Here is a 23,371-nt window from a genome sequence, read left to right on the forward strand (position 1 = left end):
CACAACTCCAATTCTGGTTGGCCACCCACCTCAATTACTCTCTACCTTACTTTGTGAGAAGGATCTCTCCTGGAGCCTGGCCTTACCTGGCCTTTTACATGGGTGTTGGGGATCATAGCTCAGATCCTCATATGTGTGCCTTATGGACCAAGTCATCTCTTCAACTTTGTGAATCAGGGTTTTAGAAAAACTAAAATCGGTTTTCAAAGACCACAGTGACAGGGAAGAAAAAGAATCTCCTCTTTATTAAGGAGAATGTCTTTGCCGTTACAAACCACAGCTTTCTTCCAAATTCAAATCACTCTTATTCTCAATTTTCTCTTGATTACTAACAATGTCAATCTTGCCCATATTTGTTTAGTTATTTATCATTATTGCAGAGATCTAATCATCCTCATTCTCCTAGTCTGTGAGTATGAGGAGTTCATCTCCTGGGAGGATAGGAAATAGGGGACAGAAAGGGGTCTGTGATCTCTGCCCAAATTCATACGCTTGCAGCATAGTGGAGCTGGACTTGAACTCTTATCTTCTGGCACCAGATCATGTAACCTTTCTGTGAACGAATAGATAGGAAACATAAATCAGAGTCCTGTTGCTAGAGGACCTCCCTCAGCAATGGCTTTCAAGGAAAGCTGGTCAAATGGGAGGTCCCCGGCTACCCCACCCTTCCTGCTGTCCTCTCTGGGGTGTGTGCATGCTGTCTGCTTAATTCACTCATGGCTCAGCGCCACAGCGTACATAAACAAGCAGGGAAAGCCTCTGTGAGGAATCTTGGTGCCCAAATGGAGCAATTTGTCTTCTGAAATTATTGTTTGAAATTGTTTATGTCAGTTGCCGAGTTTCTGTTCTGTACTGCAGGACCTGTTGGCAACGGAAGAAAAGAGCCCCACAGCTGAGCCAGTTCTCCTGGGCAGAGAGTTCAGGTGATGGTGGGACTGTAGCCTGCATGTCCCCCATGAGGTTCACCACAACCCAAGAGAGCACCCTGAGGATTATGGGGTCCTCAATATTTGCTGGGATCTTGCAGCAAATGTTTAGCCTAATTAAGCCTCATACCATCCTATAAGGAGAGACTGACAGTGTGCTTGCCAATTCTCTTGGGTGAAATTGAAGCAGCGACACAAGACTCCTTGGCCTGCAAATAGAAAAGCTTGGACTTAAACGTGTGTGTCCTGGCTTCAGAACCCATGCTTTCCATTTCCCTGTGATGCTTCCCATAGACAACTAAACCAACCGGGGAGTGGGGGGTAAGGGGTAGTGAGAATCCTAAACCACTGGACTTCCCCTTCTGTACTAAGGGCACACATTGCAAATTCTGCCACCTCCACCTCCTGGACAGGCATGCCTCTGAATCTCTACGGAGGCTCTCCTTCCTCCTCCCTCTAATGCCTTGACATATTTTAGCATGAAAGCTGTAAGCCCGCAGACCTGGCAGCTTTGTGAGTGAGAGAGAATTCCTTTTGAGGCCTGAATTAGTCTTCTTCAAATGTTTTGACAAACCCAGAGTGTGGTGCTTAGGGGAAAGAACAGCTTCACAGTGTTTGTGTGAACAGACATCTCTCTGAAACAACTTGAGCCTTTGCGTGAGGCTAGGTCATTGAAGTAACTGCTTGGGGATCGAAGGCCACACTCTGTTGGTATTCTGCTTGGGTTGACCCTCCAGATGCCTGAGCTAGAAGTGGGCCAAAATTAATGTCTCCTAATCTTCTGGAAGGAAGCAGAGAGTCAGGACACCCCTGAGGCTGAGGAAAGGTCAGAGTTCACCTAGTCTCATTCTTTCTGTGCGTGCATGCCTGTGCCAGCTGCTAAGCCCAGCTCTATTCCCTGATTCTCCTACATGCTTTCCTTTTGAGGGCTATGTGAGTAACCTGGTCATTATGCTCTTTTCACTGTTTATTCCTACCGAGAGATGGTGATGTTGGGCCTGTGTCACTCATAGTGTGACAACATGGCTATGCAACGAATAGGCAATCCAAAGTCTTGCAGTGAACAATTACTGGCATCTGGTGCCAGGAAGTGACAAGCCTGGGCTCAACCTTTAGCACTAAACACAAAGATAAATCTCTGACTCTCAGGCTTGTTGGTAACCATGTTCAGGATTGAAGCAGACAATCTAACCTGTCAATTCCACTTGCCTGGCTCTGTATAAGTCACCTCATTTTCTCTTTTCTGGGCAAATTGATGATGCCTTTATGCCCAAAGTAGGAACATGAGAGACCCTCAAGTGATGTAGTGGTTTTTTCCTGCAGTTAGATAATGTCAGAAAGGGTAAAATTTGATAGTCAAATCCACTCATAGTCTGAGCAATGGAGAGTGCTGTGTGTGACATGTGACTGTGTCAGAATTGAAACTACCAATATTGCTCTTGCTCAGTCTGCCCAAGGATTCATCCATCCATGAGCCAGTAGCTTTCCCAAAAATCTACCTATAGTGCCCTGGAAGGCAGCAGCAATGCTAAGGGTAGGAGAATATGAAGATGTATCCAGCGTATCCCAGGTCAACATTAGCATAAGGAGAATGGCCAAGGCCTCAGTTCGACACAGTCATGACTGTCCTTTGAGGGAAGAGTCTTCAGTGGGCTCTTCGCTCTCACAGAGATGGCTTGTGACTTTCCCATGTGCTGCCTAGAGTGGAGGCACTGTCAGGGGTCACCTTTGTTCTTGCTTCATCCAGGCTCCTAAGTATGCCAGTGCCCTTTGACTCATGTTAGTTAGGTACAGTTTGGTCACTCTTCAAAACTCTGAGGAGTCTTTGAAATGCACAACAAAATTTAGAAGGTGATGAGAGCCTGGCATGATAGCGCATCCTGGCACTCAGGATTGTCTGAAGCAAGGGAATCACAAGTTTGAGCCCAGCTTGGTTCACACAATGAGACACCTTTTCAAAAGAGACAGAAATTAGACCAAATAAAAGGAGATCTCAAAGTCGCCCTGGGTTGTTTCAATGGTTTCTGCCACCAGTGTGTCTCTTTATTACTAACACTGGGGACCTTTGTGGAAAAATAGAAAATTAAATAATAGGAATTTTAAAAAGCGGCCTAACCAGAGAATGCTATCTCAGCTATGCTGTGTGCCCTGTGAAAAATCAGGACTTGGGTGAAGTAAGCTGGAACCAAAGGCTGGATGCTTCCACAACTCTTGGAGGTGCTTGTTCACTCCCCTGCCCCTGAAGCACAGACCAGCTCCAGCATTGCTCAGTTCATGTGATGAGAACAGCCATTAATTCACATAGCCAGAATCATCTATCAGACTTCTCCTAGTTACATCCCCAAACTTCCCAGGAAATCCAGCCTGTCTATGTAGCTCACCAGAGCAGAAACATAAACTATGATCAGGAAGAAAGGCCACCAAGGGGACTATCAGAGCTACACAGTGGAAGAGACGAGCACTTTCTAACAAACCTATAAGGAAACCGTGCCAGAAAAAGTTTGAGGAAAGTTGACACTCTTCATCATTTTTATTTCTCTTTTCTGCCTCTAGCATGCCCCCCATATACATATACACACAGAGAGAGATTGAGAGAGACTAGGAAACTCTCCCTATTCCCAACTATTCTCAAATTATAGTCAGATCCTCTCCAGGATATTCCTACTACCACGGTTTTTCATTTAGTATCTTTTCTCCTCTCTGAACTACAATAAGTGTAACATAGGTGGAGTTTTAATCACAGCCAGATCCCGCAGTATGAAAGTATTTGGACAAGAAGTGGGTGGCCAGCTAATGAATGGATGGGTGGGTGGATGGATACATGCATGAACAAACTAGCAGGGACTGGAGAAATGCCAGCAGTTTGAAGCATGTACTACAGGTCTCAGCACACTCATTTGTGCAACTCACAACCACCTGTAACTCCATTTCCTGAGCAACCTGTCAGGTCTGTTCCCTGAGGGCACTGCACTCAGATGGACGTATCCACACACATAAACATAATTAAAAACATAACAATACATCTTTTAAAAGTCTGTCAAAGAGGACATGATGAAAATTTGGTCTCCATATGTTCCCGTCTTTTTGTTTCTGTCTCTTCTGCTTCACATCTGTCCTCTCCATCCATCTTTCCCTAATTTGTCACTGAAACAAGTATATATATTTGCTCTTTTTCCTCACTCTCTTTTCTATTCCTAAGTGGACTTTCAAGAGTCATCCGTGGATAGTGACAGTCTCCTAATCAACTTTGTGTCACAATCACGTCTGCATCATATTAATGTTCCAAAAACATCAATATCACCATATTATTCTGCAGGAAAAATTGCAAACACTTGAGAAGTACATCCCAAGTCTTCCCCAGTATCATATGTTACCACTGCCTCTGGGGACTTTCCCTAAATGATTCCAACTAAGAGATAAAATATTTGTGGGTCTCAATGGAAAATAACAATACCAGGCCTTTGTGCAAAAAAAAAAAAAAAAAAGATTAAGAATTTTTAAATGAATAGGGCATGGCAATAAACTAAGACTGAGACCTTCTAAAAATGGAAGAAACCTCATGACAGCACAGGTCCCACTCAGGATATGCCATGTTTATTTCAGAATTCAGATTTTCTACATGTTATTTCATCGGTCATGAATTTGGGGGACTGGAGAGATTGCTCAGGGCCTAAGAGCACCCACAGCTATTCCAGAGGGCCAGAGTTCAATTCCTGAATACACATTGGATGGCTCACAACCACCTGTAACTCCAGCTCCAGGGGACCTGGTACCTTCTTATGGTCTCTCAGGCACCCATGCACACATGCCACACACTTAAACAAACACATAATTAAAAAGTAAAAGTAAATAAGATAATTCCCTGTGTCATAAAAGATTTTTTTTTTCTCATGAAAGTGTTTAAGCTCAAGTTTCCTGTCCTTGGTAGAGAGACCCATCTCCAATCACCCACAGATGTTTTAAAGATTCTTTAGGGCTGAGTGAGTTAAGGTCAGGAATGTGTGATCCCTAGCTTGGCCTAATACTCTTGCAGGGTCCTTGGGACCTGGCTTTCGTGATTGGCCCTTTAGAGGCCACAATAGAGCCCTGCAGTTGGGTCTCATGGGCTTTTCTTGGACTTTGAATGTAATGCTAAGAAAGGTTACAAGAAATAAGATAATCTCATGGTGGAAAATGCTGGAGATTAAGGGAAATCTCAGGGCTCCAGATGGAGGCTCATAAAGAGAGATGCTTGTCAAAAGCAAAGCCAAGTGTCATGAAACACCATCCCTCCAAGGAGACTTTGAGCTCATGACCAGCACATCACTCTCCTTCTACAGGAGAAACAAAAACTGGTGAGATGAAGAGGTCTAGCCAAGGTTACATGATAACTATACAATAGGAGGAATGGGGACTAGTCTTCTGAACCCTCATATGACTTGCCAGATGCATCTTGGTGATATATTTAAGCAGAGAGAACTTGGAAACTTCTTCTAATCACTTGTATATATTTTGCTTATTTGCACAGAAGAAATTAAATGTGTGAGCAGCTTATTTTTGACAATGTTTTTATTGATTCTTTGAGAACTCCATACAATGTGTTTTAATCATATTAACTCCCTCAAACTCCTCCTATAACCACCTATTTCACTTCTCATCACTTCCTATTTAATTTAGAGATTTGTTATTATTATTATTATTTTCATGATTATTATTCATTTTCCCACCACACTTTGTATATGTCCAGTTAGTCTTTGTTCATGAGGTGCTATATTACGTGAGAGGGGAATTGTAAATTATGTCATGATCTTGATAGGCTTGATAGACTTATATAAATTAATTTATATAAGTCAGACCAAGTATTCGAGTGCTTCTCCAGAGAAGATGAGCATGGGGGTTGCAATATGTAGGGTTGTACAAGCCTGCCAAGCAAAGACAAGGAGAATTCATAACAGATAGATGGAGGGCAGTTCTGTGGGGGGGGTGAAAATCACTGGGACAGATAATAGTACTATGACAGTGTTGAAGAAGCACCATTTCCATGGTGACATTGTTGGCCAAAGGTGATGTTGTTAGCAATGATAGCTTATTTGGTGGAAGAAATAGATCCCAGGAAGGTTGGTGATCATTTGGATGATTAAACTTTGGGGGAAATGACACCAAGTATCAATGTGGAAACACAGAGAGATCATTTACCTTTGTCTGGCAACAAGAGTAAGGCTAAAAAGCCCAGCTGCATGGAGAAAGACAACTGTCTCCATCTTGCATGGCAGCAGAGAGGCTTCCTGGCTTCTGTTAGACCTCCCAAATCTGTTATCACAGCCAAAGTGGAGCCACCAGTTGCTATTACAGCCATGCTCATATAAGTGATTCTTGCAGTGCTCGCTGCTTCCGAATCCATCTAAACAGTTGAACAAACAGCCAATGATTCTGAAAACCTTACAGCAAGTTCTTTCTGTGGAAGCAGAAGTCATTTTCTTCCTTTTGTCAAAAGCAAACAAAATTATAGGGATGAATTTCCAATAAAGGAACTCTGTGAATAAACAAAGTGGAATTGCAATCTGGAGAGAGAGAGACCGAGAGAGAGAGAGAGAGAGAGAGAGAGAGAGAGAGAGAGAGAGAGAGAGAGAGACAGAGACACACACACAGAGAGAAGGCATCTCCTGTGTCATATCAAAGAGAAAGCTAAGAGTACACAGAATAGAAATCTGTGTGGTTCATTTTGGATGAGAGCTCATTGGTACTTCAGTGTCTGAGGGATCTGGCAAGCTTCGATTGGCTAGCAAGGTGGCAACTCTCAAGTCTTACTGTGGCAATTGACAGTCCTGCATGGTAACTAAGCAATGGTCATCCTAGTGGTTGGCTTCAGCACTTTTCTTTTCTTCCTATGGCTCCTCAGCTTCATTTCAGTGGTCTGGGAAAGAAATGACCTATTTTGTATAATGAAGTTCACAAGCTCCGCCCCAATTCTTCTTGTCCCACCCCCTACTCTCCCCTTTCTTCCTCATTTGCCCATCTTATTTTCTATTAAGTACACACAAGCTCTCTTGCGCTCTCTCTCTCTTTCTCCCCTCTCTCTCTCCTTCCCCCCTCTCTCACACACACACCATACTGTTACAATTAAAAAGTTAAAACTTCCTTCCTATCCCGTGTCTCTTCCCTCGCCTCTTGTCTGCCTTCCTCATTCTTGCTTTCCCTTTGCTCCCTGTTCTCTAAGTCCTTGGAAAGTTCAGGTTCAGATTCAGATGAAATCACACTGAGGCTCATCTACCTGTGGTTTGTAAATATTTGAGGCTTACTTCTGTCTTCAATTCATTTGTAGCAATAAGATGGGCTACTCACTATTGTTTGACCCCCCCCCACCAAGATCTAGTAGTAACAAGTTATTGCCAGAAAGAGTCCCCAGATGGCTTCAGATTTCTAAAGTACAACTGTGTAATGGCAGTAGGAAAGGGGAGGTCCAGTGTGTCCCAAAGGAGACCGCCACACTCTAGTGTGTAGTATATAAATCGGATACAAACTCAGCTGGACAGCAAACAAAACTAAACATTAAGGTCAGAATATGAAGAAAGAAAAACAGGTTGAGGGTGTAGTTATTTGACTAATATGAAACCATAAGCGAAATGTAAGGTTAGAGAGACAGCTCAGTCAGTAAAGTGGTTGGCACACAAGTATGAGGACCTGAGTTTGCATCCTGGTATCCATAACGAAGTCTCCATGCATAGCAGCTGGGGAGGGGAGACAGGTGGATCTCTGGAGATCAGTAGCCAGCCAACCGAGATGATATGGTGATCTGGGATTCACTGGGAAAACTTATTTCAAACAATAAGGCAGGGAGCAATAGAAGAACATACCCGAAGTTGATGTCTGGCCTCTACGTGCATACAAATAAATATGTACATACACACTATACACACATACAAACATGTACACACACTGTGCACACACACAAACACACACACACACACACACACACACACACATATATATATATACCACCAGAAATGGGGACCTCTCTGAGTCTATAGCAAATATAGAAAGCATCAAAGAGTTTCTTAATTTGTAAGAGATTTGTGCTTTTTACTTATGTCTCTGCAAATGCCTTGCATGCATGGCTGCCCACAGAAGCCAGAAGAGGGCATTGGATACTCTGAAGCTGGAGTTACAGGAAGTTGTGAGCTTCCTGGTGTGGGTGCTGGGAACTGAATGTGGGACCTCTGGAAGAGCAGCTAATGTTCTTGTCAGCTGAGCCACGTCTCTGATCCTTCATAAAGGATTTTTAAAGGACTGCATATAAAAATGTCAAACGCCCCAAATCATCACAAATAAAGTTGAAAGACAAACTGAAAACCCAAGAAAATTTACAACACAGTTGACTATGCTTAATTGTACTTTAAATACAGAAAGCTTTCCCAAAACTATACAAAAATGTTTCCCAAAGAATATTTGGCCAAAAATATTATTGGACAATTTGCCAAAAATGAAAAAAAAACACTAATAATCAACCAGATCCATGAATATACATTTGATTCATTAAAAGAACTTCAATAGGACACCACTCTTACTTATCAAGGTAGCAAAGCCATTTTTCATTAACAGCATCCTCTGTGACTACAGAATTACACATCTTTACTCATTAGAGAAAGAAAGTAAACCTGTAATAAGACACTATAGCTGGTATACAAGGAACTTGGAAGTAGTCATTCAAAACATACGTGTCCACACAGAAAGTGATACTGAGTATTTTGAAAATACATCTTAGGTGGAGAAGTAACTCAGGGGTGGAGGCCTTGCCAAGTATGATGGAAGCCCTGAGCTCCATCTCCAGGACCAACCAAAACTCATAGCTCCATTTTTGTGGAGCTATATTTTCTTTTATTTATTTATACACTTATGCACACATGCACACATGATGGAGGTGAGTGCCTGTGCATGTTAGATAAGTACCCAACGCGGAGCTTTACCCCTTACTAATATTTCTATAGCTGCCTGTTCCTCAATGCTCATTCTCGTTGAACTCCAGATCTACTAAACAATATTCTATAGGAAGGGGACCAGGGACACTTATGGTTTTTGTCAGGGTCAAAGGTGAGCTGGAGAAATGTCTCACTTCTTCCTTCAGTATAATTTCAACTGCACTCAAATGAGGCAGAGAGCTGTTTGAGGCCATAGCAAGAACAGCTTCCAGAGATGTCCATGCTCTAATCCAAATGAGCCATCGTCTTCAAGAGCATCATTTTTATTGAGACATAGCCTCCTCCTCCTGTCAGCCAGGTAACAGACTCAAGCGCATTGTTTGGCTTTTGGTTACAGTCTTTCTTTGTTGATAGCAAGTGGAAAGTTTTCCGTTCCTTCCCTGTTTCCTAGCAATGTGACATTTTCAAACAGTAGCACAAAACTCTTTAAATAGCCGAGATCCATTTCCACTCTACCGTGACTCAGTAACAGCCACAGGATTCTTCTCAAACTTTCCTAAAAATGTCATCTTTGGGCTAGACTCAAGAGGAACATTTTAGCCGTGGAAGCACATTTTCCACTCTGTCAGGAATGACGGAGCATGGGCTTGGAACATAAAGTGTTTTGCAATCCTCAGAAAAGCAACACTTCTCACCAAAGCCATAGCAACCACTCTATGTAATGCTGTCACAGGCCAATCACCAAGGGCCTGGTGTTCTTATCAGTGACTCTGCCGGCCCAATCACTTGTGGTCCTTAGAACAGCTACCTGGCTGCCTGTGGGCTCCACAGAGAATGGCACCCTCTATGACTGTTGCCATGGGAACACTATCGGCAGTGATTCTGAGCCAAGTGTTCTAATGCTGAGTTGCCAACAAGGCAGGTAGCATGAAACTCGCCAAATGTTCTAGAGGGCACCTGATCATTTGTAAAGAGCACCCCTCGCCCACCCCACCCGCCTCCATGGAGAGACATAGTAAAACACAAACTATGGGGCTGGAGAGATCTCTGTGCCTGCAAGAAACAGGTGGGCCATGGAATTCAGCTCCCAGCATCCACTGCTTTAACTCCATGGGCTCTCTCTCCCTTACAGCCTCCGAAGGTGGGGTGCATGTACATACATGCAGGCATTCAAAGATAAGTATAAAATAAACAAATCTTTAAAAGGTACGCACATACAAAGTATATTGTGGTCACAGTTAATGTTTCCATATCAAAATAGTTCTATTTGAAACTTGCACCCGCGAGGTTCTATCTACTGCCCCAGAGTTCCTTCGGTATTGCCCTTTCTGAACTTCCACAGCCTCAGCTGAGCTGGTGATAACCTCTCAGGCTCAGGAGTTGTGCTTGGGGATGATAATGCCGGTTCCTACATGCCGGTGACTGGAGGATCCCGAGAGGTAATTTATATCGAACTTCTTTCTCCCAAACTGAGACTTTCACATTCTTGGTGATGACTAGTCCCTTTAACTTCCTTACCAGAAACGATCAGCATCAGAAAGACAGGAAGAAAAAAAATGGATGGGTGCCAGCTCCTTCCCTCCACCTAGCTTCCATCTTCCCAGCCCTCTGTGTGAGCCCGGTTACACATGCCTTTGGTTCCTACTTCTTAGAATGGTGTGATCTCCTCCTGGGCACAGTTGCCCTTGGCAAGACCCCTGTCTAAGAGGCATGCTTCTTTTGAAAGACCTGTGGTTGTTTCTCCACTGTGACCCAAGATGTCTGTTCTTCAGATTTCTTAATCAAAAACAACCAGGGAGTTTTTTCTTCTGTAGCCACTTTTTGTTTTGAGACAAGGTCTCACTGTATTCACCAGGCTGGCCTCAAACTCTCAGTCCTCCTTCCTCAGACCTGTGAGTGCTGGTTTCCAAAAAAATATGCCACCACAACAGTGAAGACATGTCATTGTCTTAAGGATATTTGATAATCTTGCAGAGTTCAGGAGACAGTTAACTTGTTGGCCCCATCCCAATCCTGCTCCTACTATTAATCACATTGCTATAAAGATGAGAATATTAAAATGGGATGGCACTGTCACGCTGCCTAAGCTAGCGGTGTCTGTCTTCCTCCTCGCTGCCTCTACACCTCCATGCTGCTTTTCCTCTGATGGCAAGAGAAGCCTGTCCAGCAGCATTTGGCTCATACAAGAGGGAAATGCTTATGTGGCAGGAAAAACTGTCACAATGTCCATCGTTCCAGATATTTCTCTCAATATCTCAAGAGAGAGCACAATGGCATGTGACCCTTCTTCCTGGGCACAGGCAAGAGTCATCTCTCAGGTCACAACTTCAAGTTTATGCAGATATTTTCACTCTTATTTGTGACTTGGACACCCCAGTCCCATCCCTAGATGCATTCAGGAGTCTAAGCCTACTTATCTGATGTATTAGGCCTGATGTGTGTACACATCATTCAAGAGGAAGCTGCTTCACTGACTGAATAGGACTTTTGCATTTTCTTTGATGAAAAACTATTACGGGATCATGGCTCCTCTCCTTTGGGGAGGTAGGCACTTGTGATACTAGAACCTACCACTCTGTCCTGAAGATCATTCAGAAACATTCTTATAAAGGAATTCTAAGAACAAAACAAAACAAAAAAACAAAAACAAAAACAAAAAAAAAACACAGTTTAAGGGAATTATAATATTATGAAATTCTTCTTACCAGATATGAGATACCCCACTTGTCTGGGATAATCTATTAATAACTACTGTAGCACTAAGACAAGATTGCTAGAGAGATGTAGAAAGCCCCTGAATTCTGAATAAAGAGCAATTTGAGCCTCACATGTGACTTCCAATTCTGATGATAATGCAGAAGTAGACAGCAAATTGCTTTAGTTCTGGAGGCTGAGAAAGACTGACTCCCACATGGCAGAACCACAGCTCAGTCACTGGTAAGCTCTTGCTTAGCAAGCACAAGGCCTTGTTTCAAACTCTAGCAAGCAAATGCATATGCATACGTACACACTAACACACACACACACACACACACACACACATTTATTATTACTATCATTATTTTTATTATTGTCATTATTACTAACATTGTTATTAAAATTATCTCAGGTAAAGCACCAGGGTAAAACCTCTCCCCTCAGCTGCTTAAAACCAGTAGAGCCTGAGAGGAGATGGAGTAGAATTCTATGAACACCTGCTGTTTGCAGGAAGCGGAGAAAAAGATGAGCCAAAAAGCAACCCTCTGCTGAGAGTATTTTTAGCTGTAGTGGATCATCCAGGGCTTGCCAGAAGCTTGAGGGTCACCAGTGGCCACAGCACGCTGAAGGGAAGGAGAGAGAACAAAAAAGACTCCCAGGAATGGGGACTGAGCAATAGCTGTGCCCAGAGGAAAAGGCAACATCAACAACTGGCATGGGGGAGGGGTGGCATGGTGTCGCCATGAAGCTACAGAGCTTTGCACAGGCCACAGGAGGCAGACAAGGGGGGAGGAATATAGTCACTGAGGTTTGACCTGCAAGCTCCCAACTTGGCTAAACCTGGAGAAGAAGCCACACACAAGCAGAGAAACTGCCCTGGCAGGTTCATCCTGGGTGTGGCTCTAGGCTGGAGACTTGAGGCAATGAGCTGCCTGCCAGTGCTTAGTCTTCAGAGGGGGGAAGGATCACAGTGGCCCAGTGTGAAAAGTCCGGCAAGGTGGAAAAACGAGGCACATGCTGTATGGGAAGGAAAATCAAAACTACCTTCAGAGGGGCCCATCTCCTGAAGATTTCAAATTTTGCCTTTCCTGTACCAAATCACGCCTAGCTTCATTACTATAAATGTTTTAAAGAGCTAGAAAACATGTGGTCAATGCATAAGACCCTGATTTTAACCCCTGGCACCACCAAAAATGGAAAGGAGAGATCAGGCAGAAACAAAATTCCAAAGAACACTCTCTCCTGCTTTTATTGCTAAGTGGTGTGAATTTTCTTTGCAATATTTATTCAGAAATCTAGAAACACAGATTTTGCAAACAAAATTCAGTAACTGAAATTTTTCTTTTGCTAATGTCATTGTTAAAATTATTAATTTTATTTTTGCAGAATTTTTTAATCCAACCAGAAATTTTTATACCAAGTGTTTAAAAATGTAAGATGCCATGATGAAAACCATTTCTTTGTGTGCTAAACTTAAAATTAATTAAAAAACACAAGAAACAATAACAAAACATAGAAGTGTGCAAATGAACTAAATATGCTATAATGGCTATTCAGCAATTTAGGCGAAGCCAGAACATGAAGGAAGAAGGAAGAAAAACTTGCTGTGACTATTAAAGTGGTGTATTTTAAAGGGTTTTAAATAACATGGAAAAACATAGTGCTATCTTATTAATAAAGAGCAGGCAGTGAGGGAGAACTCATGTTGCTTACCATGTTTATCACATACAAGCTAAGGCTTACAAATGAGATATTAATATGACATACCTAAGCTGAATATAATGTCTTAGTTTGTGAGACTGCTATACCAAAATATCTGGTACAAACAGGAGCATGCCCCATCATAGAGGATGACCTTCTCCAGTACCTCAGCTAGCTACTCTGTTAGCCCTGGCTAGACCCTTCTTCCCAGGGGAGGATCCTGAGCCCATGACTTCAGTTATATGACTTCTTTTTTCATATTTCATAGGTTAGTTTTTATGAGTAAGATTTTCTTTGTTTCCCAGTGTAGATATAGGCTTTTCTCTCAATTCTGGTATTTGTAAGAGTAAGTATGTGCTTACCTTGTTACCTGGAAACAGAAAACATTTAGTACTTTTGTTGTTTAAAAGAGAAGAAATGATACAATACATAAAATTAACTCCCATTTGAAATTAGCTCCTAAAAGTGGGCCGCGGCTGGTGTTAAAATTTTCACAAATGAGAAAGACACGGCAAATCAGTGAACACAGAGCAGTGTTTAGAAAACACCAGTTGTATGGTTTACTAACCACACAGTTGAAACTTTTTGTAACACATGAGCCTTCCCAACTCTGCATAGTAGATTATTATAAGGCAGGGCAAGCTCATAGCTGGCAGTATTAGGCTTAAGAGGAGGAGGCCTAGTGGAGAAGAGAATCCGCCTAAGAAATAGACTGTGTGAAGAAAAAAGAATCAGCTACGAGGAAGCGTACTGCACAAAGCAATCCTGCTCAAATTGGGCTTTGTGTAACTTGCTTTATAATATTGTGTGCACTATCAGTAGGCAGCATGCTTGTAATCACATGAGAAGATGTGGACTAGGTCTGAATTAATGATTATTATTAACAATTGTAGGCTGCAAAGACTTCCAAAAATCCAACAGAACTCATATACCCATCAGCAGTACTGTGTACCTGAGTGTGTGTGCTCGCACACGCGCGAGCGGACACACACACGCAACTTTGTAGTTTCAGAGTATAATAAAACCAGACTTTGTAGGGGGAGACACTCCAAAATAAGGATGACACTTAAAGAAGGCAAAATAAAAGAGTGGGGGATTAAATGATCTTCTATCCAGGGAGATTTAGTTTATCTCTTTCTCCAATTAATGTGTTTGAGCCATGATACTAACCACCACCCTTATTCATTGCGTGCTAATAGTGAACAGTACCTGTGACAGAGTAGGCAATCAGACACTTTGTAATGGGTCAATGCTTTGCAGTCTTCAGCAAAAACCTGCAACAGATTTTGAAAATGAAAACAAATAATGCAACTGTCGCATATTATCAGATGCACCGAGTTCATTTGCACTCTAGGCTCTTTTTTTTTTTTTTTTTTTTTTAAGGCATCCTTTCTTAGTTTATAATGCAATTTTAATCAGTGTTTTCTTCTTATTATCTATTTCCTTGGATAATTTACCCCTATTACTTTAGGAATTCTGTCAAGATGATACCCAAAGTTAATGTCCTAACCTTGACCTCTGAACTTTTCAAGCCCTGTGACAGTGAGGTATCTCATTTATGATTTACAGGGGGCCTCCAAAACTCAGATTGTCTAAGTTCATCACCCTTTTCAAATTACTTTGTCAACTTCATTTCTCTAATGAATATTCTCAGCATCTTGGTTTTTCAGATTTCTGCATAACTGCTTTTAAACCCTTGAGACATTCATTCCATGTGGGAATCTAATGAGCACCGTGGTCCATTCCCAGGAGGAAAAATGTATATGCAGATCTAGTTCCCACCATTGTCTATTCCCAGAGGAAAAATGTGTATGCTCATCTATTTCCTTCTATCAAGGCACCCCTGAATTTCTACAGCATCTCGGAAACATCTCACGTTATGTCTTTAGAGAGAGAACGGTATATTTCTCTCTTTCGTGTCACCAACTTCAGCCACTTCCTTTTCCAGATTTTTCCCTTCTGTTTCTACTTTGTTGTCTTCATTGAACTCAATCCCAGTCAAAATAGCTAGGGTAATGTCTAGAGAACCAAAGCAGACTTCAAACCTGCTCATCTCAACAGAGAGTGCTAAATGCTTTTCTTTGTAAGGTTGAAATTCATAATATTGAAAGACAAGATAATCGAATATTATTATTATTTACAGTTATGGAAATGAGTAAAATGTGGTTATTTGATGGAGAACCTGGGAAATAATTTATTCTTTTTAAGAGGTGTGTGTGTGTGTGTGTGTGTGTGTGTGTGTGTGTGTGTTTGCCTGAATATATGTATGTGTACCACAGGATGTAGAAGCCTGCATTAGTCAGAAGAGAGCATCAGATCTCCAGGAACTGGAGTTAGAAATGGTTGTATGCCACCCTACAGTTTTGGGAACCAAATCTGGGGCCCCTACAAGAGCAGTACGTGCTTTTAACTAAAAAACTGTCTCTCCAGCTTCCCAAATAATTTATTCTTACGGAAACATTTGAAAAAAAAATTCACTACCAAAATCACCTAGGCCTAGAGGTGTTTATCAGTATGCAGAATGGGGTGAGGTTTTGAATAGCAATGTAAATTCCTTTAATAAATGTTATTCAGAATTTTTGTTGATAAGCTGTAGTTTTCAAGAAAGTTGCCCACTTACTTGAGTTGCTAAAATTATTGACACAAATCATTAATGATAGTCTCTTATTATTTTTTAATGCCTGTGATATATAGTTAAATTCCACTTTTTATTCCTAACATAGGGCCATTTTATCCTACTTTTCTTCATCAGTCTAGATAGAAGTTTGCTGACTTTATTAGTCCATTTTGGGACACCATGACCAAGGAAACTCTGATAAAAGAAAGTACTTAATTAGAGGGCTTACTTACAGTTTCAGAGGACTAGGCCATGGTCACCAAGGCAGGGGGCATGGAGCACTAGCTGTGAGATTTATACCCTGATCCACAGGCAGCATGCAGAGAATGAATGGGCCTGCTGTGGGCTTTTGAAAAAACATCAAAGCCCACACCCAGTGACACACTTCCTCTAACATGGCCACACCTCCTAATCCTTTCCAAACACTTCTACCAACTGGGCACTAAGCACCCAAATATAGGAGCCTATGGAGGCCTATGCTGGCTGGTTTTGTGTCAACTTGATGCAGGCTAGAATCATCAGAAGGGAAGAAGCCTCAGTTGAGGAAATGCCTCCATGAGATCCAGCTGTAAGGCATTTTCTTGGTTGGTGATCAATGGGAGGGACTCAGCCCATTTTGGATGGTGCCATCCCTGGGCTGATGGTCCTGGGTTCTATCAGAAAGCAGGTTGATCAAGGGGGGGGGTGGCAAGCCAGTAAGCAGCACCCCTCTGTGGCCTTTGATCTGCTTCTACCTCCAGGATCCTTCCCTTTTTGACTTCCTGTCCTGACTTCCTTCAATAATGAACATCAATATGGAAGTATATGCCAAATAAACCCTTTTCTCCCTAGCTTGCTTTTTGTTTGTGGTGTTTCATTGCAGCAATTGAAACCCTAAGACAGGGCCATTTTCATCCAAACCACCACACTGTTTTAATCTCTATTAATATTATTTTATTTACCATTGGGGGCATATTCTTAAGTTAGAATCTTGGGCCATTGATCTTGGGCCTACTTTTGCCATATGAACATATAGAGCTGAGTTTCTCTCTGACCATGGTAGTTTCTGTTTTCCATAAATTACATCCTCTACTCATTGTCATTCAGGCCAAAATATTTTTAATTTCCCTTGTGCTTTCTTCTTTGGCATGTGGATTATTTAAAGTGTGTTGCCAGATATTTCTTTCTCAGTAACTTATTGCTCCTGATTGCGAATTAATTGCAGTCTGATCAGAGAACACACACGGAATGAGCTAAGCCCTTCTGAAGTTGGTACGGCTTGTTGCCTGTCGTGGCTCAGTGAAGTACCATATGTACTTCAAAAGAGTACCATGCAGTTGTTGGGGGCAGCGCTCTGCAACTTCATCAAGATACAAGTCACTTAAAATGAGATTGCATATGCTGTTCAACTCCTCTGAGTTGCTGGAGATTTTTTTTTTCATATAATCAAATGTTGAGACAGTACACACTCATGTTGTCCATGTGTAGTTAATGTGTCTTACCAATGATTGTCCATTTTTTTTTTTAGTTCTAAAATGCCACATTTAAGAACATTTCTTTATTTTATATGTAAGTGTTAAGGTGTGTGCCTATGCCACAGTATGTATGTATGTGGAGGTCAGAAGGTCTTGGAGTCCTTTTTTGTCTTATACTGTGCGAATCCAAGGAATTGAACTCGGGTTGGTGGATTTGGTGGAAAGAAGCTTTATCTGATGTACCATCTTACCAGCCTCTAAAAGGCCTTTGATGTCTAGTAAGCTCTTTGACCAGAAGTCCGTTTTATGCAATATTCTAACCATCACTTAGGCTTTTGAACATTTTTCTGAGTGGCAGACCTTTTTAAATTTGTTTTTATCAGAATCTTTATACATAAAATGTATCTTTTGTAGGAAATATAGACTTAAATAACATTCCTTTAAAACCCACTCTGGTGATATCTTCTACTTTTGGTGTTTTCCTAACAAATGTTGATCTAATGACTGATTTGGTGAGGTCTAAAGCTACCACTCACTGTATTGTTTGTTTTCTTATTGCCTCTCTTTCTTTTTTTCCAATATTTCCTTTTTTCTTCTTCTTCTGAGTTATTTTTAACAACTTAGTATTACTTCTTTTTTTTTTTTTTTTTTTTTTTTTTTTTTTTGGTCTGTTTTTGGCAAAACAGAGTTTCTCTGTATAGCCCTGACTGTTCTAGAACTCACTCTGTAGAACAACTTGGCCTCCAACTTGGAGATCCATCCACCTCTGCCTCCCAAGTGTTGGGTAAAGGCATTTGACACCACCACCGGTTAGAATGATGGCTTCAAATTCATGACCCTCCTGCCTCTGCCCCTTTCAGCAAACCCTACCAAGATACACCAGCACAAACAGACAGCATTCCTTTTAGTTGGCTGTTAATGGTGTATTTCTGTTTTTGGAAGGGGTACTCTAGGGTTTATAATTCATTATTATAATTTATATCATGAAAATCATACTATTGCATGTAAATTAAACAAAGTGTATAGTCAATAGCTCATTTTAGTAAAAAGTTGCAAAGTACCTTAGATAATCAATGTATAAACAGTAAAAAGTTATCTTGGCACCAGTCCCTAATCCATTGGCCCTGCTGCTTTGGGCCTGGCATGAGGTAGCATGGTATGACAGGAGCACATCCCAACAATAGAAAGGAAAAGAAAGAGAAGGGGTCAGGGTCCAATATTTCAGCCAAGGACACACCCCCAGTGACCTAACTTCCTCACAAGGCTCTACCTTCTAAACACTCCACCTCTGCTGGAGCACTTGGGCTACAGACCAAACCTTGGCCACGAGGACCTTTGTGGGAAACTCAAGATCCAAGGGATGGCAGGGCGTTAGGCTGCATCCATCCCTCCTGTCTTCCCTGCATCCCTGTGCCTTGAGAACGCCACCAGGTGGTGCACAGTCTTTCTCCCAACAGTCATGTGCTTTTTAAATTAGTAAGAAAGGAGTACATCTGAAAGGAGTTCTGGATAGTGTTGCTAATATTCTTATTGCTGGAGTCCAGGTTTTCTTTCAGCACTGATTTCCATAACCAATTTTTGACATGGCATGAGCTAGCAGCTGATGATATTGTTTTCCTTTCTCTGAACATTACCTGATTCCACCTTCATTCCTGCAGGGCACTTCTGTGCAGGCTGGGAGTTTCTGGGTGAAAATGCCCCTGGGGTTCTGATGAGAAGCCTGTGGCTATTCAACCTGATGTTACCTCCCTAGACATGCTATCTGGGCATTGTTTCTTGTGCTGCTCATCCTTTGGTGCTCTTAATCCCTGAGACTCAGATGTTTGGATATTGTTTTATACACTCCCGAGAATCCTCTCACTTAATTCCATCTGTTTCCCTCCTTCAGTTTGATGGGTCTCTGAGTTTACAGATCTAGTAAACCCACTTTCCATAAAGTAGTGTTTTTTTTTTTTTTTTTTTTTTAGATATTCTATAGTTACGTTTTTTTACTATTCCTGATTTGTTTCCTTTTACATGTTATAGTTTGATTGTCCATCCTGTCTTTCCTTTTGACCATTGCATCTTTGACTTTCCTGAACATGGTTAAAAATCATCACTTGACCTTGTCTGATAATCCCAACACTAGGGTGGTTCCAAGATCAGTATTTGGGTTTATTTTATTTTGCCTTTTCCACTTAGCACGTGTTACAGTGACTTGCTTCTTTGTGTATAGAGTAATCTTAATTTTTTTTTTCCCTGAACATTGGGCAAACCATATATTATATAACCCTGAAATCTGTCACAATCCTTTGGAAATGCAAATTTTTCTGTGTTTTTCACAGCCAGCAATGAATCCATTGAGATACAAACTATGCTAATTCTTGCCTGGGAGTCTAGAGTCTGTCTGTTCCATGGAAACAATGGGAATAAGTGTGAAACTGGGGGATCCTGGTGAGCTGGAGAGCCCCCCCTCTTACTGTCCTCTTGTTTGATTTCCTCACCTCACTCTGGCAGTTGGCAGCATGTATGTATCAGAACACCACGCCCTGATTCCTCTGAGCAGAAGTTTGAGCTTTGATTTGCTTCTGGAGTTCTAGTTGTCTGTAACTGTCAACTTTCTTTACTGCAGCCACCTTCAAGCCTAAACTCCTAAAGTTGGAATGTGAAGTCAAGTCATTTCTCTAAGCTTTGGTCTCCACTGCAATCTGCTTAATTAATGTTTGCTATTCTTCAGTGTGTGTGTGTGTGTGTGTGTGTGTGTGTGTGTGTGTGTGTGTGTGTGTTGTCCAGCATTTACTGTTTTTAATTAGTGAAAGGGTTGTTTAACATCTGAATGTACAAGCTAAAATGAACCCTCCCACACCATAGTGTTTACATCAGGTATTGTCACAGTGGTGGAGGCTGACTAATACACACTCTTAGACCCAACAACTGAAGCCAAGGACCATGGTGGAAAAACAGAATCTTCTTGAGAAAATAGAGTGTTCATGAGGGGGAAGCTGAATTTCCAAAGGCAGAATGTGTTTGAGGGAGAGGAGAAATTGTACATATTCTACTCATATTTTAACAATCCTGTGTTATTCAATGTTAACATTTTACAGGTGCATGTTTTATGCATAATCTTTGTGTTATGAAAATTTAATGTTCGTACATAACATAATGTTTGGATATTTTATAGTGTTTTTGTTCTAAGAGAGGCATACTTCCAATAACCTTTAAATTCCCGTAAGAACCCCATATTCTCCTAGTACTAGCATCTAACAATGGCACTGCTAAGTCATGTGCATACATTTGTTTTATTGGGCTTTATATCCATGCTGACAGGTGTGATTCCTATAATAAAAGAGAATTCTGAGGATGCAGGAGAGTAGGCAGTGTGCCCAGGTGCACATTTAGGGGTAGAGATAGGATCCGGTTTCCATTGGGTCTCCATGGCTGATGTTTTCTTCTCTTTGTCTCTCCTTTGGAGTCACTGGCTATCACCCAAATAGCACTGGGTTATATCCATCTTGGAAACAGTATAGTCGAGACGGGGACAAACCATTCTGGGGAAATAACAGCCTCTTCAAAGGAGCCCAACATTCTAGCTTCTGTAGACTCACAGCACTGCGAGTCTACTTCTCTGTCTGCCTCAGAAATAAAAATGTACTCATAATAATGTTCAAAGCTGTTCTGGACATTAAACCAGAAGGGCTGGGAAAGTATGGTAAAAACATGTGACTGTGACTGTAATCGTTCTGTTCCAACTCACAAGCTCATGCTTCCTTTTCTAAGTCTTACAGTTACGGCTTCAACAGCGAAGGACCCAGGAGCAGCTGGCTAACCAAGGCTTTATACCACGTGAGTACTCGTGGCTCTTCCTCATTCCCTCAGCATTGTGATATCTGCCAGACACAAAGATACTAGAGATCAGTTAGTCTCAATTGGTGTATCTCTCAGCTAGGGTCCCCAGGAATCTGAATCTGCAGACATCCAGACCATGGTTATTTTTGTCCCCTAACCTTGCCTACACAGAGGTTGTTCCTAAGACTCCAATATGGTAGATTTACTCTCAGGGTGGGTAAACTCAAGCTTTATGATGAACATCCCTGGCTTTTCTCCTACCTTCGAAGTTGGTTCTTCTAGAAGTACCAAATGTATGTTAATTTTTTTTCTTTCACCTTCTTGGTTGGGGTTCAGCTGTTTGAACCCACAATTAACCGAACATTGTCAAGCATTTCCTTTCTAGAAGGACCAGTTGCAATATGGTTCTAGCATGAATACTATAATATTGAACTACTGACCAAAGTATAAGTCAAAGAAGGGCTGCCATGGATTTTAGAAGATGGTTTGCAAATTTGTAACAACTAAAGCTGATTCTTGGTTGTCTAGGGGAGTACAAGGGAAGGGGTCCTAGACATATGAAATCACAGTTCGAATGCTTCTAGGTGATATTAACTCTCCAAATAAAATGTAAAAGTCTATGCTCATGATAACCCTGCAGAAATCTGGGTTGTTGCACACACTGACAAACTGGGCTTCAGTGTCTAGCCTTGAACTCTCAGCTGTGTCCTAGACAGCCTACGTGGGTAACTCATATGAGGACTCAGAGTCCTCAAGCCTTTGCTTTCGTGATTCAAAAGTGGCCTCCATAACAGCTAAGTATACAGTGGTAAGCAGCAGGGAGCAGTGGAGCTGAACTTCTTTTGATTTTTCCTAAGCACAGAAGGGACAGATCATCCTGTAACCTCAGTAAGCCATCAGCAACCCAGTAGACTTCCAGTAGACTGAGGCAGCGAGTTTGCCTCGGTGTTTTAGTTTGGTCAGTCTCCTGAAAATGAGAAAAATGGAAGACAGGGATCTGAGACTAGTTAGGGCAGAGAAATATGATTTCCCTTGAAGCCCATGCCTGTGACATCAGTGGTGTTCCTACTTCTTGGTTTTGGAAGGGCAGATAGCTCATACACACCAGAACCTTTTAGTCCATCCAACTTCACAACTGATTTAAACAAAAATCAGCCCATGTGCCCAGATGCTGAGCCTGGATTTCACAACTGGCATTTGGATGAAAGAATTTTTGAGCTCTGTGGAGTTAGATCTGGAAATAAGTGAAAAATACAGTTTAAGTCACAGTTCTTATGTCAGGTGTGTAAGTGAAGCATCTTTTCCTGTAGGGGAACACAGTTGAGATGTAATATTTTCTTCTTCAGAATTGTCAGGCCTAAGTAGTGTAGATGTCAACAAAACTCAATTAAAAAGTTTACAGAGAATTTGTGGTAAGTCCATTGCATCATCAAGACAATTTCAGAGCATGGAAGTCCTACAAAGAATGAAATGTTTCAATTGAAACTGGGCCAAATGATAAAGGTTTACTTGTCTTTAGATACCTCCTCTAAATCAGAGTTTCTAAGGACACAGCTCCTGCTTTGGACAAGTGTATGGGTGTCTGGCACACACCACAGACCCTGTGTGGATGGACAGGTTCTGCTCAGCTCTCTTCAGAACACCAGAGAAAGGATGGGTCTCTTCCCCAGATGGTGGGTCCAGAGTCCTAATAAGAGACCAAGCTGCCGTGCAGTACACCAAAGGGCCATGCTTAAAGGCAAATGATGGCAAGTGGAGGATCCAGGAGGCTCAGATGATCCTGGATTCAGTCTTATTTAACACATTTTATTATTAAATGTGTACAGAATCTAGAGTCGTGCACCAAGAGTCCCACAATAATGAGCAAGATGGTTCCTTGGAGGAATTCAGAATGCTAGGGGTTGCTGACAGTAAGTCTAGTTCACTGAGTCCCATTATCTGCCACAAGAAGACCTTCTATTATTTCAACTTTTTAAAAGAAAGATAAAGGAAGTGAGAAAAAATAGAGGGACAAAAATCTACAAAGATCAGCTAATCCTGTAGGGTTTTTTTTTTTTCTTTTTTTTTTTTTTTAAGTTTTTCAGTTTTAAGGAAATCATATGCATAGTTTCTAGCCAAGATAATGTTGATAGTCTGTACCACTCACTCCCTAGACCTCCCCTCGTCTCTCCTAGAAGCTTTGAAGTCATCTTACTAGAGCGGCATTTTTCTTCAGCAGGGGTCTGAAACACAGTAGTCAAATCCTTATTTCTAGTT

At 41.6% G+C, this 23,371-nt stretch overlaps 1 protein-coding gene across 3 annotated transcripts in view; it reads left to right on the forward strand.

Moving 5' to 3' along the window:
• The window catches only part of Myocd (myocardin), an 86,207-nt gene that overhangs the window by 12,759 nt on the left and 50,077 nt on the right, over nt 1–23,371 (forward strand). For all 3 annotated transcript variants that reach the window (XM_051180379.1, XM_051180380.1, XM_051180381.1), the window contains exon 2: nt 21,047–21,112. In XM_051180379.1, the coding sequence (XP_051036336.1) occupies nt 21,047–21,112 (66 nt within the window). The remainder of the gene's footprint in view (nt 1–21,046; nt 21,113–23,371) is intronic.

This window comes from Phodopus roborovskii, unplaced genomic scaffold, assembly GCF_943737965.1.
Source record: "Phodopus roborovskii unplaced genomic scaffold, PHOROB, whole genome shotgun sequence".
Taxonomy (NCBI): domain Eukaryota; kingdom Metazoa; phylum Chordata; class Mammalia; order Rodentia; family Cricetidae; genus Phodopus; species Phodopus roborovskii.